This window comes from Staurois parvus, unplaced genomic scaffold, assembly GCF_062004578.1.
Source record: "Staurois parvus isolate SC_StPar_1 unplaced genomic scaffold, SC_StPar_1.0 ptg001451l, whole genome shotgun sequence".
In the NCBI taxonomy this organism is placed as follows: domain Eukaryota; kingdom Metazoa; phylum Chordata; class Amphibia; order Anura; family Ranidae; genus Staurois; species Staurois parvus.
Genome location: NW_028319247.1, coordinates 831,297 through 845,787, shown reverse-complemented (window position 1 = coordinate 845,787; position 14,491 = coordinate 831,297). Strand labels below are relative to the sequence as shown.

The 14,491-nt window shown below is 55.5% G+C and overlaps 1 protein-coding gene across 1 annotated transcript in view; it reads left to right on the top strand.

Moving 5' to 3' along the window:
• Positions 1–319: 319 nt before the first annotated feature.
• Positions 320–14,491, top strand: part of PARD6B (par-6 family cell polarity regulator beta) — a 73,817-nt gene continuing 59,645 nt past the window's right edge. Inside the window, exon 1 of the mRNA XM_089662270.1 lies at positions 320–471. Within this exon, the coding sequence (XP_089518396.1) occupies positions 403–471 (69 nt within the window). The 5' untranslated portion in view covers positions 320–402. The remainder of the gene's footprint in view (positions 472–14,491) is intronic.

The following is a 14,491-nucleotide window of genomic DNA, read 5'->3' as shown; positions in this document are numbered from 1 at the left end:
TTGGGGGTCCCCCCTCAGTGTCTCTCTCTCCTTTGGGGTCCCCCTCAGTGGTTCTCTCTCCTCTGGGGTCCCCCTTTGGTGTCCCCCAATGTCCGGGTCCCTCAGTCACTCACAACTCGGTACCGAGGCTCCTCCCCCTGACACACATTTGTTGTCGTTGCCATGGCGGCCGCCCGCCCGACGTCATGACGTAACGAGGCGCTCCCCGCTCGCGCTCTCTCTCTCTCCAGGTGGAGGGGGGCGGGGAATACCTGCGCGCTCCGGAGGTCAGGTGCACGCGCTGACTGGCGGGAGGAGCGGGGAAGAAGGGGGCGGGGCGATGACGCAGGCGGCCCGGGCTCCGTGTCACTGAGGAGAACCGTACAGAAGAGGAGGAGAGCGGAGAGAGCAGAGGAGGGCAACATGAACCGGGCTCACCGGGCCGCCGGAACCAGCGCCAGGTCCCTCAGCACGGTGGAGGTCAAGAGCAAGGTACGGGGAGGAGGAGGGTACCTGAGAGGGAGGGGTACGGGGGGCACCTGATATTATGGAGGGGGGAACGGGACCCCAACACGGGGCGAGTATGGAGGAGACCTGAAGGGAAGGTGGGTATGGGGGAAAGGGGGCGGTGCATGATGTACCTGAGGGGAGAGGGTATGGGGGGCACCTGAGAAGGTGGGGGAGGGGCTACAGGGGGTCCTTGATATAATGGAGGGGAGTAATGGGGCCCCAACGCAGGGGGGTGGGTACAGGGGGCCCCTGAGGGAGGAGTAGTGAGGTAACCAGAGGAGGATTTGGGGGAGGTATGACTGATATTGGGGTCACCTGAAGGGGAAATGTATGTGGGGGCACCTGGTATAGTATTGGGTGCCCCAACAGAAGGGGGGGAAGGGTACCTGAGGGAATGAGAGTTTTATAGGAGGCACCTGAGTGAAGAGAATGAGGGAGGGGGGCACCTTTTGGGAGGGTATGAGGGGTACAGGGGGTGAGTTTGGGAGACTATGAAGGGTGCAGGGGCACCGGAGAGATGAGGGCTACAGGAGGCACCTGAGGGAGGAGGATATGAGGAGTATAGGGATCACCCAAGATATGATGGGATTCAAGGGGCCCCTTGGAGTGTATAAAAGGTGTAGGGTTACAGGGGACCCTCTAAGGGAGGCTGAGGATATAAGGGGTACAAGAGACACTGGAGATGAGGGGTGCAGGGGATGCCCAAGGGAGAGTGGGGATATGAGGCTTACAGGAGGCACCCGATAGTTATGAGGGGTACAAAAGGGAACCTGAAATGAGGGGTGCAGGGGACGCCCAAGGGAGGGTGAGGATATGAGGCTTACAGGAGGCACCCGAGAGATATGAGAGGTACAGGAGGCTTTAAAGATACGAGGGTTTCAGGAGGCATCCGAGATAAAGGGGAGGCTCCCAAGATATGGGGGGTATAGCAGACACCGGTAAGATGAGGGGTATCGGAGGCATATAAGATATGAGGGAGGCTCCTAAGATATGGGGGTTATAGGAAGCACCCAAGAGATTTTAAGGGTGTAGGAGACACCAAGATCAGGGAGGCTGTAGAGGTATGAGGGCTTCAGAAGGCATCTGAGATATGAGGGAGGCTCCTAAGATATGAGGGGTATAGGAATTGCCCAAGGTATGAGGGGGTTCAGGGGTACCTTGGAGTGTATGAAAGGTGTAGGGGTGAGGAGGAAGGTTATGACCGTTACAGGAGACCCCTGAGAGAGGGGGAGGTTATGAGGGGTATTGGAGGCACCTGAGAAGCAGATTGAGGCACCTGCTAAAATGGAGCAGGTAATGGGAGCCCCATCATAAGGGGAAGTGGGGTGGTTATGAGGGGCACCTGCTTGAATGGAGGAGGGCAATGCGTACACATGCTGGAGTAAGAATTCAGGAGGCAATTAAAGGGTTGGCAGAGGGGTCACCTGTTAGATGAGGTGGGTACAAGGGACACCTGTTGCGGGAGGGGAGTGTACAGGGTCACCCTAGAGGAAGTAGGCTGATGGGAAGGGTGGCAGGCATTACAATGCATAGGCTATGTGGAGTACCTGAGGTGAGGACACCTGTTGAGTGACATTAGGGTAGCAGGGGCAAACCCTGTAGTAGGGGGTACAGAGGCACCTGTTGTAGGAAAATACCGGGACCTGTGGATGTAGGGGTACCAGAGGGAGAGGTAAAGGTTGCCTGGTTTAATGGAGGCTACAGATGGTGAAAGGTAACCAGAGAGTGGAGAAGGAGCATACGTGTGGAACCTGCTGGGTCCTGGTGCAATGGAGAAGGGTACAGGTGGTACTTGAAGGGTAGGTGACAGGGAGGGTACTGGTTGTATCTGAAGGGTTAAAAATAGGAAGTTTCAGGGGGCAGCTGTTGGGAGCAGGAAGGGCACAAGGGGTACCCTAGAAAAAAGTAGGAAGGGGTGTAGGGAGCACCCGAGGAACATCTGACACCTTCTGTAAAGCTGTTGGGCACAAGGGGCACTTGATTCATTGGTGAGGATGGGGGGAATGTTGTGAAAAGGGTCCCGAGGGGGGGAAAAAAAGCTGTAGGTGCATATGTAGGAAGGTAACTGAAGTGATGGAGGTCATGGGGGGGGGGGGGGGTGCGCCTGTGAAGGAGATGGCAGACACTGGGCTCAGGGTGGAGGCCAATGAGGCAGAACTCTCTATATCCTATTCATCCCATTGCTCCAGTATTTCCTAATGTATGCTATATTGGGGGGTGCCTGTCCCCAACGCCACTCTTGTGGGTACTTCCTGGACATGCACCCTCCTATGTAAAGGACCATCCCTTGGGTTGTCTGTACAGAGATTGGGTCCAGTATTGGTGCTCGGTGTGTTTACACTGGTTACATAATTTAGGTGTGTGTATTTCAGTCTAATTGTCAAAGCTAAATTTAGAGTCGGGAACACGCTGCTAACCTGAGAGCCGAGGACATCGTCCTTCCCACCTATTTATATAATCGGGCTCCTTTCTCCGCCCATCGGGGTACAGAAACCTATTGCAGAAGCCTTGTGCTGGAAGGGTTAATGTGCTGGGTGATGGCGTTCCCATGTACCGTGCGTGTTCCCATGTACCGTGCGTGTCGTGTTCTTCTCGGCTTTAACCCCGTAGGCGCACAGAGCCGTACCAAAGTGCGAAGGGCATCTAAGCTCAACTTTATAAGCTAGTCCGTCTACCAGGGCGACCCGCAGGCTGGTTGGCCTCTCCTTGACTGTGCAGAGTTCTATGAAAATGATTTGCAGAATACACACACATTGGTGCCAAAAACGATCAGATGATTCCAGGTACAGGAAGTGCGTATTGCAGTCCTTTTAAGAAGTAGGAGTCGGTTTTGATGTCAGTACCTGGACATTATTTTTGATGCAGGGACTGGAAACCTTCTTGTCCTGATACGTTTTTTGAAAGTGTTTGCTTAGTGTTAGAGTTTGGATTTGGGTTAAATATTGGGGGCATTGGGTGTAGGTTTATGTTTTAGGTGGTTATGTTCTAGGGCAGAGGTGGGTGAACTGCAGCCTTCCAGCTCTTGTGGAACTACATGTCCAATGAGAGATTGCGACACTGATGGCCACAAGCATGGCTCCCTGATGGGACTTGTAGTCCCGCAACAGCTGGAGGTCCACAGTTTGCTCACCCCTGTTCCAGGGGCTTACGTGTGTGTTTACGTCTTGTGGGGTTATGTGTCGGATTACGTTCTAGGGGGTCATGTAGGGTTACGTTCTAGGACAAGCGTGTGCAAACTGTGGCCACATCCAGTGAGGCATTTCAAGACTGATAGCCACAGGCATGGCTCTCGGAGGCATGATGGAACTTGTAGTTCTGCAACAGCTGGAGGGCCACATTTTGCCAACTAGGGGGATATGTGTAGGGTTACGTTCTGGGGGGGTTGGGTTGTAGGGTTACGTTTTGGGGGCGTTGGGTCGTAGGGTTACGTTCTGGGGGCGTTGGGTCGTAGGGTTACGTTCTGGGGGGTTGGGTCGTAGGGTTACGTTCTGGGGGGTTGGGTCGTAGGGTTACGTTCTGGGGGGTTGGGTCGTAGGGTTACGTTCTGGGGGGTTGGGTTGTAGGGTTACGTTCTGGGGGGTTGGGTTGTAGGGTTACGTTCTGGGGGGTTGGGTTGTAGGGTTACGTTCTGGGGGGTTGGGTTGTAGGGTTACGTTCTGGAGGGTTGGGTTGTAGGGTGACGTTCTGGGGGGTTGGGTTGTAGGGTGACGTTCTGGGGGTTGGGTTGTAGGGTGACGTTCTGGGGGTTGGGTTGTAGGGTGACGTTCTGGGGGGTTGGGTTGTAGGGTGACGTTCTGGGGGGTTGGGTTGTAGGGTGACGTTCTGGGGGGTTGGGTTGTAGGGTGACGTTCTGGGGGGTTGGGTTGTAGGGTGACGTTCTAGGGGGTTGTGTCGTAGGGTTATGTTCTGGGGGGTTGGGTCGTAGGGTTACGTTCTGGGGGGTTGGGTCGTAGGGTTACGTTCTGGAGGGTTGGGTCGTAGGGTTACGTTCTGGAGGGTTGGGTTGTAGGGTTCTATTTTCTGGGGGTTGTGTGTTTTGTTTTAGGGGGTTGGGTGTAGAGTTAGCATTCTAGAGCAGAGGTCTCCAAACTGTCCCCTGCAGGCTAGATGCAGCCCTTTGCGTGCTTTTATCCAGCCCTTGGGGCACGATTTTGTCCACTGACCCCATCGATGGGGCACGATTTTGTCCACTGACCCCATCGATGGGGCACGATTTTGTCCACTGACCCCATCGATGGGGCACGATTTTGTCCACTGACCCCATCGATGGGGCACGATTTTGTCCACTGACCCCATCGATGGGGCACGATTTTGTCCACTGACCCCATCGATGGGGCACGATTTTGTCCACTGACCCCATCGATGGGGCACGATTTTGTCCACTGACCCCATCGATGGGGCATTGTTTTTTCCCATTGAAGTTGGGACGTTCTCCTCCCCAGTGGCCACAGTCTGGCCCCATTAAAGTCTGAAGGACATTAAACTGGTCTTTTGTTTAGAAAGTTTGAAGAGTTCAATTTTAGAGGATTGCAAAGTGTTTTAGTGTTTGGGTTTACTGTTACTTTTTAGTGTATTTTGTTTAGGTTTAATATTTGTGGGGTTACATTTTATGGTATTTTACTATCTCGTTTGCGTGGTCTAAGGGTTGGGTAAGGGTCAATGAGCGGGTATATATTTTTTTTCCCAGCTAGGATAGTGCATGCCTCTATCAGGTAGTCATATGACCTGAAACATTCCACTGATCCTTTTTTCTGGTGACCCTTATAACTTACATTGTTAATCTTCACTCCATTTTCTAATATGTGCAAAAACACTTCCTAGCTTGTATAGACAGATGATGACTTCTTGAAATTGCCGCGTATATCACACCAGCCTGCAGATTCCAGGTCACTCTCATAGTGTGGATGGCTGTTCTGGTGTTGCATTAGACCTGCGATTCTTTGCATTTTTTTCTTTGGACACAGCGGGGCCAACATAGCCTGAGGCCCCTTTCATGCGGGCGGTTAGATTTCAGCTTGAGGAACTTATTTACCGCAGGTAAATGCAGGCAGTGCATCCCTATGGCTCCGTTCACACACTGCGTTTAGCAACAACGTTCTCATAATGTACAGTACAGGAGAAATAAAGTTGACCGTGTCCAGGAACGATGTACCGCAGCTGTCTGTACATAGAAGCAGTGAATCGCAGTGCAAAGACATAATAAATAGTTGCTATAGAAAAGGCAATTTTCTTCCGTAGCTAAACGCAGCCGCATGTAATCGCAGATAAACGCAATGTACAAACGCAAGTGATCTCTGTGCCAGGAGTGTTGGAATTTCAAAATGAAATAAACGTATTTACAAGCGGCAGAAGAACCGCCCGTGTGAAAGTGGCCTTAGGGGCTCATTCTTGCCAACATTGGCCAGCACACAGAAAAGGTGATTTGCCTTAGCCTAGGTTCACACTACAGCGGTGCGGTAAATCCCATGTGATTGGCACAGGAACCGCACCGCATTCCTGTACAAATCATATGCTGTTTGTATGCGGTGCGATTAGAGCCATACAATGCATCATCGTTGGTGTCAGTGGATGAAATAGTGCCCCATTGATGGTGTCAGTGGATGAAGTGGTGGCCCATCGATGGGGTCAGTGGAAGAAGTGGTGGCCCATCGATGGGGTCAGTGGAAGAAGTGGTGGCCCATCGATGGGGTCAGTGGAAGAAGTGGTGGCCCATCGATGGGGTCAGTGGAAGAAGTGGTGGCCCATCGATGGGGTCAGTGGAAGAAGTGGTGGCCCATCGATGGGGTCAGTGGAAGAAGTGGTGGCCCATCGATGGGGTCAGTGGAAGAAGTGGTGGCCCATCGATGGTGTCGGTGGAAGAAGTGGTGGCCCATCGATGGGGTCGGTGGATGAAGTGGTGGCCCATCGATGGGGTCGGTGGATGAAGTGGTGGCCCATCGATGGGGTCGGTGGATGAAGTGGTGGCCCATCGATGGGGTCGGTGGATGAAGTGGTGGCCCATCGATGGGGTCGGTGGATGAAGTGGTGGCCCATCGATGGGGTCGGTGGATGAAGTGGTGGCCCCTCGATGGGGTCGGTGGATGATGGGGTCGGTGGATGAAGTGGTGGCCCCTCGATGGGGTCGGTGGATGAAGTGGTGGCCCCTCGATGGGGTCGGTGGATGAAGTGGTGGCCCCTCGATGGGGTCGGTGGATGAAGTGGTGGCCCCTCGATGGGGTCGGTGGATGAAGTGGTGGCCCCTCGATGGGGTCGGTGGATGATGGGGTCGGTGGATGAAGTGGTGGCCCCTCGATGGGGTCGGTGGATGAAGTGGTGGCCCCTCGATGGGGTCGGTGGATGAAGTGGTGGCCCCTCGATGGGGTCGGTGGATGAAGTGGTGGCCCCTCGATGGGGTCGGTGGATGAAGTGGTGGCCCCTCGATGGGGTCGGTGGATGAAGTGGTGGCCCCTCGATGGGGTCGGTGGATGAAGTGGTGGCCCCTCGATGGGGTCGGTGGATGAAGTGGTGGCCCCTCGATGGGGTCGGTGGAGGAAGTGGTGGCCCCTCGATGGGGTCGGTGGAGGAAGTGGTGGCCCCTCGATGGGGTCGGTGGAGGAAGTGGTGGCCCCTCGATGGGGTCGGTGGAGGAAGTGGTGGCCCCTCGATGGGGTCGGTGGATGAAGTGGTGGCCCCTCGATGGGGTCGGTGGATGAAGTGGTGGCCCCTCGATGGGGTCGGTGGATGAAGTGGTGGCCCCTCGATGGGGTCGGTGGATGAAGTGGCGGCCCATCAATGGTATGGCTCTATTCGCACCGCACTCGCACCAAAAACGTACAGGACCCTTTTTTGGGTCCGCACTAGAATTGGATCGCATGGGTATTCACACGTATGTGATCCAATTCTGCACATCGCACTGCGTTTTGCAGACCGATGTCGGGGTGTTAACACACCCGCATCGGTTCGTATGAACGGGTGCGATTCTGATGCAGTATGTTATTCGCACTGAAAAGGCTGCAGTGTGATCCCGGGGCCTAATGTGTCCTATTGCTTCAGTTTGCTACACTGAGAAAGATGTGTTGCTTTTTGCACAAAGCTTCCCAATGGCTACAATGTCACCCTTCCCTGCCTGGAGTAAAACATTAAAGTTTCAGTGTAAGTTGAAGGATATTCACGAATTCTATGACACTTTTTTTTTAGAAGGAAGCTTGGGGCAAGAAGTCTACCCCCAGGTAAAAATAAAAAAAATAAATCGTCCCTTTTGTCGAGTTATAATTAGCCCTGGCCATCTTGATAAGTGCCGGGCAGATCTTCCCGGTGACGTCACCCCGCTTGAACCGGTTCTAATCCATAGCAGCAGTGGCCGTGAGCTAAACGGCTTTGACACGGCTCCTTGGCTGGCTTGCAGAATGTGCTGTTTCTGCAGGTGAGCTCTGGCAGCCTCTGCACCTGCTATAAAACAGGCTTTAACTGCCGTTATTTATAGGCCGGTCCCAGCAAAACACCGCGCTAAATTCGCAGTTTGTGGCATATGTGCTTTCTGTACCCTTTTTTTTTTTTTTTTTTTTTTTTTTTCTATTCTGCAAGGGCTGTTGTCCCTGTACTGCAAAATCCCTGTGTAGGCACATTCCAGGATAGTATACGAGGGAGGGAAGTGACATTGCTTTGTGTGGGTTTCTAGTGCTGTACGTTGGATAACCCGCAGGTGTAATGTGTATGCAACAGAAGAGGGAGGCTGCGGCTGCCCCGAAGAGGGAGGCTGCGGCTGCCCCGAAGAGGGAGGCTGCGGCTGCCCCGAAGAGGGAGGCTGCGGCTGCTGCCCCGAAGAGGGAGGCTGCGGCTGCTGCCCCGAAGAGGGAGGCTGCGGCTGCTGCCCCGAAGAGGGAGGCTGCGGCTGCTGCCCCGAAGAGGGAGGCTGCGGCTGCTGCCCCGAAGAGGGAGGCTGCGGCTGCTGCCCCGAAGAGGGAGGCTGCGGCTGCTGCCCCGAAGAGGGAGGCTGCGGCTGCTGCCCCGAAGAGGGAGGCTGCGGCTGCTGCCCCGAAGAGGGAGGCTGCGGCTGCTGCCCCGAAGAGGGAGGCTGCGGCTGCTGCCCCGAAGAGGGAGGCTGCGGCTGCTGCCCCGAAGAGGGAGGCTGCGGCTGCTGCCCCGAAGAGGGAGGCTGCGGCTGCTGCCCCGAAGAGGGAGGCTGCGGCTGCTGCCCCGAAGAGGGAGGCTGCGGCTGCTGCCCCGAAGAGGGAGGCTGCGGCTGCTGCCCCGAAGAGGGAGGCTGCGGCTGCTGCCCCGAAGAGGGAGGCTGCGGCTGCTGCCCCGAAGAGGGAGGCTGCGGCTGCTGCCCCGAAGAGGGAGGCTGCGGCTGCTGCCCCGAAGAGGGAGGCTGCGGCTGCTGCCCCGAAGAGGGAGGCTGCGGCTGCTGCCCCGAAGAGGGAGGCTGCTGCCCCGAAGAGGGAGGCTGCGGCTGCTGCCCCGAAGAGGGAGGCTGCGGCTGCTGCCCCGAAGAGGGAGGCTGCGGCTGCTGCCCCGAAGAGGGAGGCTGCGGCTGCTGCCCCGAAGAGGGAGGCTGCGGCTGCTGCCCCGAAGAGGGAGGCTGCGGCTGCTGCCCCGAAGAGGGAGGCTGCGGCTGCTGCCCCGAAGAGGGAGGCTGCGGCTGCTGCCCCGAAGAGGGAGGCTGCGGCTGCTGCCCCGAAGAGGGAGGCTGCGGCTGCTGCCCCGAAGAGGGAGGCTGCGGCTGCTGCCCCGAAGAGGGAGGCTGCGGCTGCTGCCCCGAAGAGGGAGGCTGCGGCTGCTGCCCCGAAGAGGGAGGCTGCGGCTGCTGCCCCGAAGAGGGAGGCTGCGGCTGCTGCCCCGAAGAGGGAGGCTGCGGCTGCTGCCCCGAAGAGGGAGGCTGCGGCTGCTGCCCCGAAGAGGGAGGCTGCGGCTGCTGCCCCGAAGAGGGAGGCTGCGGCGGCTGCCCCGAAGAGGGAGGCTGCGGCGGCTGCCCCGAAGAGGGAGGCTGCGGCGGCTGCCCCGAAGAGGGAGGCTGCGGCGGCTGCCCCGAAGAGGGAGGCTGCGGCGGCTGCCCCGAAGAGGGAGGCCGCGGCGGCTGCCCCGAAGAGTTTACAGTTGTCATAGTTTACATTAAAACACTAGAAAATGTACATTTGAAAGGGTATATGCGAGAAGCTTCTGGTTGAAGCTGCTGTTTGCTGCCCGGATGTGGCGAAGCTGGTTCTAGCCAGTGTAGATACAACTTGGCAGCTCCCAAAACTCCTCCAGAAGTCAAAAAAAAAAAAAAGATGGCGTTTGCCTTTCATTTTAAGGATCCCTCGGCGGTGAATATTTTTGTTAAATATTAACATGTAATCATCAACCTTAATAAAACGAATGTCCCAGCTGGGGAGGTCAAAAGCAGGAAAAATGTACTGCAGCTTTGCCTTCGGTCCTGTGCAGTTTGTTTGTAAAGGATTTCTTTACTGAGAAAGATGGCGGCTGCCTATGTGGCGTCACTCATTGCCTGACTGTCCTTTTTTTTTTTCTTTTTTTTTTAAATCCAAACAACTTTTATTGTCAAGATAATAGAGAAAATGGAAGAGTAGTTACAGAATCCACAATGACATCACTGCAAGAGCAGGATTACACATAAATAGAACAACGTGGATACGCAGATCCCGTAATAAACAGAAATGGTAATCAAACAAAACAGAGATCACAAGGATCCAAAAGTTTCTTGCCAATATCTTGCTTTTTTCTTTTTCCGTCTTACTCCTGGTTCACATCTATGAGGCCGTGCGGGCCGCGTTTTGCATTCACTCCCTACCCCTCAAGGGGCGTACAATCTACGGTTCCTGACTTACATTCATACATACACATACTAGGGACAATTTAGACAGGAGCCAATGAACATACCAGCATGTCTTTGGGAGTAGGAGGAAACCGGAGTACCTGCGCAGGCACAGGGAGAACATGCACACTCCCAGGCAGGAGGTGCAGGGGTTGGGATACAAACCAACGACCCGAGTACTGCCAGGCGAAAGTGCTAACCATTTAGCCACTGTGCTGCCCAGTTCATTGAGAACTACATGCCATCAGCCGCAAAGTCTGTCAGTAGTTGTAGTCCTTTCATTCACTGAACTCTGAACGAATGATGCTGCCATGTGGGAGGATCCCCGCAATGCTGCGCTCCTTTTAAAATGGTGACAGCGGGTCTGGGGAGAAGATCCCCAACCTTCTGTCCTGGGGAAGGTGAGGGGGAATTGGGAAGCCACTGCAGGAGCGAAATGTGTTACATGTACAGGGGCGGACTGACAACTCATGGGGCCCCCGGGCAATAGGGGATCATGGGGGGCCCCTGTGTCCTTGCCCAAAGTCAAAAAAGCCTATGAAAAAGGTACCAGGGGCATCTCATGGGGCCCCCTACTAACCCCGGGCCCTCAGGCAGTGCCCGAGTTTCCAAATGGTCAGTCCACCCCTGTACGTGTAACATGTTCCCAAAGGTCAACTTATCCTTTAGAGCAGAGTTCTCCAAACTATGGCCCTCCAGCTGTTGAAGTACTACAAGTTCCATCATGCCTCTGGAAGTCTTGCCTGTGGCTGTCAGAGTTTTGCAAGGCACCATGGGACTTGCAGTTCCTCAACTCCTGGAAGGCCATAGTTTGGAGACCCCTGCTTTAAAGGACAGCCTTCCCAGTCCCTATTGTACTCCCCTCTGGGGTTGCCGTGCTGTCAGACCCAATTGATTCATTGTGAAAGCGCTAGCCAGTCAGAATTGATCTGGTCCAGAAGCACTGCAGGTAAGAGAGGGGATTTCAAATTCCCAGACTTCTTGTGCAGCTGCAGTGGATGCTGGCAGCTCGCAACCCCCAAAGCAAGTACAGCGGGGTCTGGAAAGGAATTTGGAGGAGGCGGAGTCATGTTTTCAGTGAATAGATAATTAGAAGGTTTCTTTTTTATAAACTAGAATGTAGTGTCCCTTTAATCCGAGTGGCGAGGGAGCTGAAAGGTGGGTGTTGTGCCTTGGGGTGCAGGGCTTGAAGCTGACTTGTTTCTTTGCTCAGGCAATGCACTGGTTCTCTTTAAATGTTATCATGTTTATATCTAGGAAGATGAGGTGAGTCCCAAGGTCTACAGACCTGTTAGGATGCTGCATGGAGTTCCTACTTTCCTTACTCCTGGATTTATTTTGTATTAGGAGTAGGGATGCACCAAAATCAATATCCGTGCCGATACCGAGTGTTTTCAGGAGTACTCAGATACCGAAAACCGATACTTTGCGGTGCGATTTGCATCCATACAAAATTTATGGATGCAAAGAATAGCAATCGATTTTGACAGGAATGTTAAGGAATGCAGTGGAGAAACCGCATGCGGTTTGGACAGGAATGCTATTCCTGCCCACATCGCATGCGGTTTCTGTGTGAACCCAGACTTGTCATAAAGTTGCTTCGCAGGTCTGGGGATTTTATCTAGTGACCGCGGGGTCCGGGGAGAGGCGAACTAGTGACCGCGGGGTCCGGGGAGAGGCGAACTAGTGACCGCGGGGTCCGGGGAGAGGCGAACTAGTGACCGCGGGGTCCGGGGAGAGGCGAACTAGTGACCGCGGGGTCCGGGGAGAGGCGGATCTAGTGACCGCGGGGTCCGGGGAGAGGCGGATCTAGTGACCGCGGGGTCCGGGGAGAGGCGGATCTAGTGACCGCGGGGTCCGGGGAGAGGCGGATCTAGTGACCGCGGGGTCCGGGGAGAGGCGGATCTAGTGACCGCGGGGTCCGGGGAGAGGCGGATCTAGCGACCGCGGGGTCCGGGGAGAGGCGGATCTAGCGACCGCGGGGTCCGGGGAGAGGCGGATCTAGCGACCGCGGGGTCCGGGGAGAGGCGGATCTAGCGACCGCGGGGTCCGGGGAGAGGCGGATCTAGCGACCGCGGGGTCCGGGGAGAGGCGAACTAGCGACCGCGGGGTCCGGGGAGAGGCGAACTAGCGACCGCGGGGTCCGGGGAGAGGCGAACTAGCGACCGCGGGGTCCGGGGAGAGGCGAACTAGCGACCGCGGGGTCCGGGGAGAGGCGGATCTAGCGACCGCGGGGTCCGGGGAGAGGCGGATCTAGCGACCGCGGGGTCCGGGGAGAGGCGGATCTAGCGACCGCGGGGTCCGGGGAGAGGCGGATCTAGCGACCGCGGGGTCCGGGGAGAGGCGGATCTAGCGACCGCGGGGTCCGGGGAGAGGCGGATCTAGCGACCGCGGGGTCCGGGGAGAGGCGGATCTAGCGACCGCGGGGTCCGGGGAGAGGCGGATCTAGCGACCGCGGGGTCCGGGGAGAGGCGGATCTAGCGACCGCGGGGTCCGGGGAGAGGCGGATCTAGCGACCGCGGGGTCCGGGGAGAGGCGGATCTAGCGACCGCGGGGTCCGGGGAGAGGCGGATCTAGCGACCGCGGGGTCCGGGGAGAGGCGGATCTAGCGACCGCGGGGTCCGGGGAGAGGCGAACTAGCGACCGCGGGGTCCGGGGAGAGGCGAACTAGCGACCGCGGGGTCCGGGGAGAGGCGGATCTAGCGACCGCGGGGTCCGGGGAGAGGCGGATCTAGCGACCGCGGGGTCCGGGGAGAGGCGGATCTAGCGACCGCGGGGTCCGGGGAGAGGCGGATCTAGCGACCGCGGGGTCCGGGGTTTAGTAACACTTTAATATCTTTGTCAGGGATTTGCGTTCCTTCCTGTGGAGGAGGTGATTTGGTGCAGCCAGGGATCTCTTCACAACTAGGTAGCAATGGCTGTCAGGTGCCCAATGAAGGTGAGTTATAACTCCGCTTAGGCAGCTTTTTAATTACCTTACAATGCGGTGCTTCTGGTTTTGTTTTGAATACAATGTGGTCTGAGCTGTGATTGGCACTAAAAGAACTACATAGCCCGAGCATTCATGGAATAGTCCGCAGAGTCATGCGGCACGGCGAGGCAGACGCTGTGGCTGTCATCCAGCATTGACTTACAGTGAGGATTGGAATCATCTAAGTCTCCTTAATACACAGCCCTGGAGGGAGACCATTTACTTGTAACAGAGACGGCCAATTATTGGTTGCCGACTCATCTAATAACAGATCATAAAAGACATTGCAGGTATGTAGTCTGTACACTCCTGTCCCGGTAGGCAGCATTCTTCACTTTTATAGAACTTAGAGGATTATAAAGGGGGTAATAAACCCCAAAACACAAATGTCACATGTTGCAGTTTACCAATCCTGAGAATGATACGAAAGGTTCATTTGTTGGTAGATGGCGACTGTGTTGTCAGCTTTACTTGAATATGTTAATTAGGAGATTGTACTTACCTGCCTGTGGCTCCTGTGAGATCAGGAAATGTGCGGAGCAGTGCTGCAGCCAGGACAGCGCTGGCATGGTGACAGGAGCCAGGCAAGTGTCTAGAGATTGGGGGGGGGGGGGTTGGATTTTACCTAAATTTCGAGAAAGTGATTTAGTGATTCTAAAGGCATTTAAAAAAAGAAAAAACAAACATGTCTATACTTACCTGCTGTGTGTCATGGTTTTGCATGGAGTAGTCCCCCATCCTCCTCTTCTCAGGTCCCCTGTTGGCGCTCCTGACCCCTTCCTCCTGTTGGGTGCCCCCACAGCAATCAGCTCTGTGCCCATTCACACACGGAGCCACGACTCAGCCCTGCCCCCTCCTCCTCCCCCTCTTTTCATTGGCTCACTGGTTGTGATTGACAGCAGCGGGAGCTAATCTCTCCTGCTTCTGTCTCAGCCAATGAGGAGAGGGAGTCCCGGGGTATCCTAGACTCCAGTGCACACTGCTGAATCAAGAGGGGGCTTAGGTGAGTGTTGGGGGGATGCTGCACAGAGAAGGGTTTTTACCTTCATGCATAGACTGCACAAAGGTAAAAAAAAAAACAAAAAAAACCTTGAACCTTTACAACCACTTTAAAGTGGCTGTAAAGGCATGCAGCTTCCTGCTCCAGCTGCCCCCCCCCCTGTGAAAACGCTCTTAACACTGAAAAATGTGGCAAAAAAAGAACACTTAAATGTGGAAAAACATCGCTAAAAGCTAAT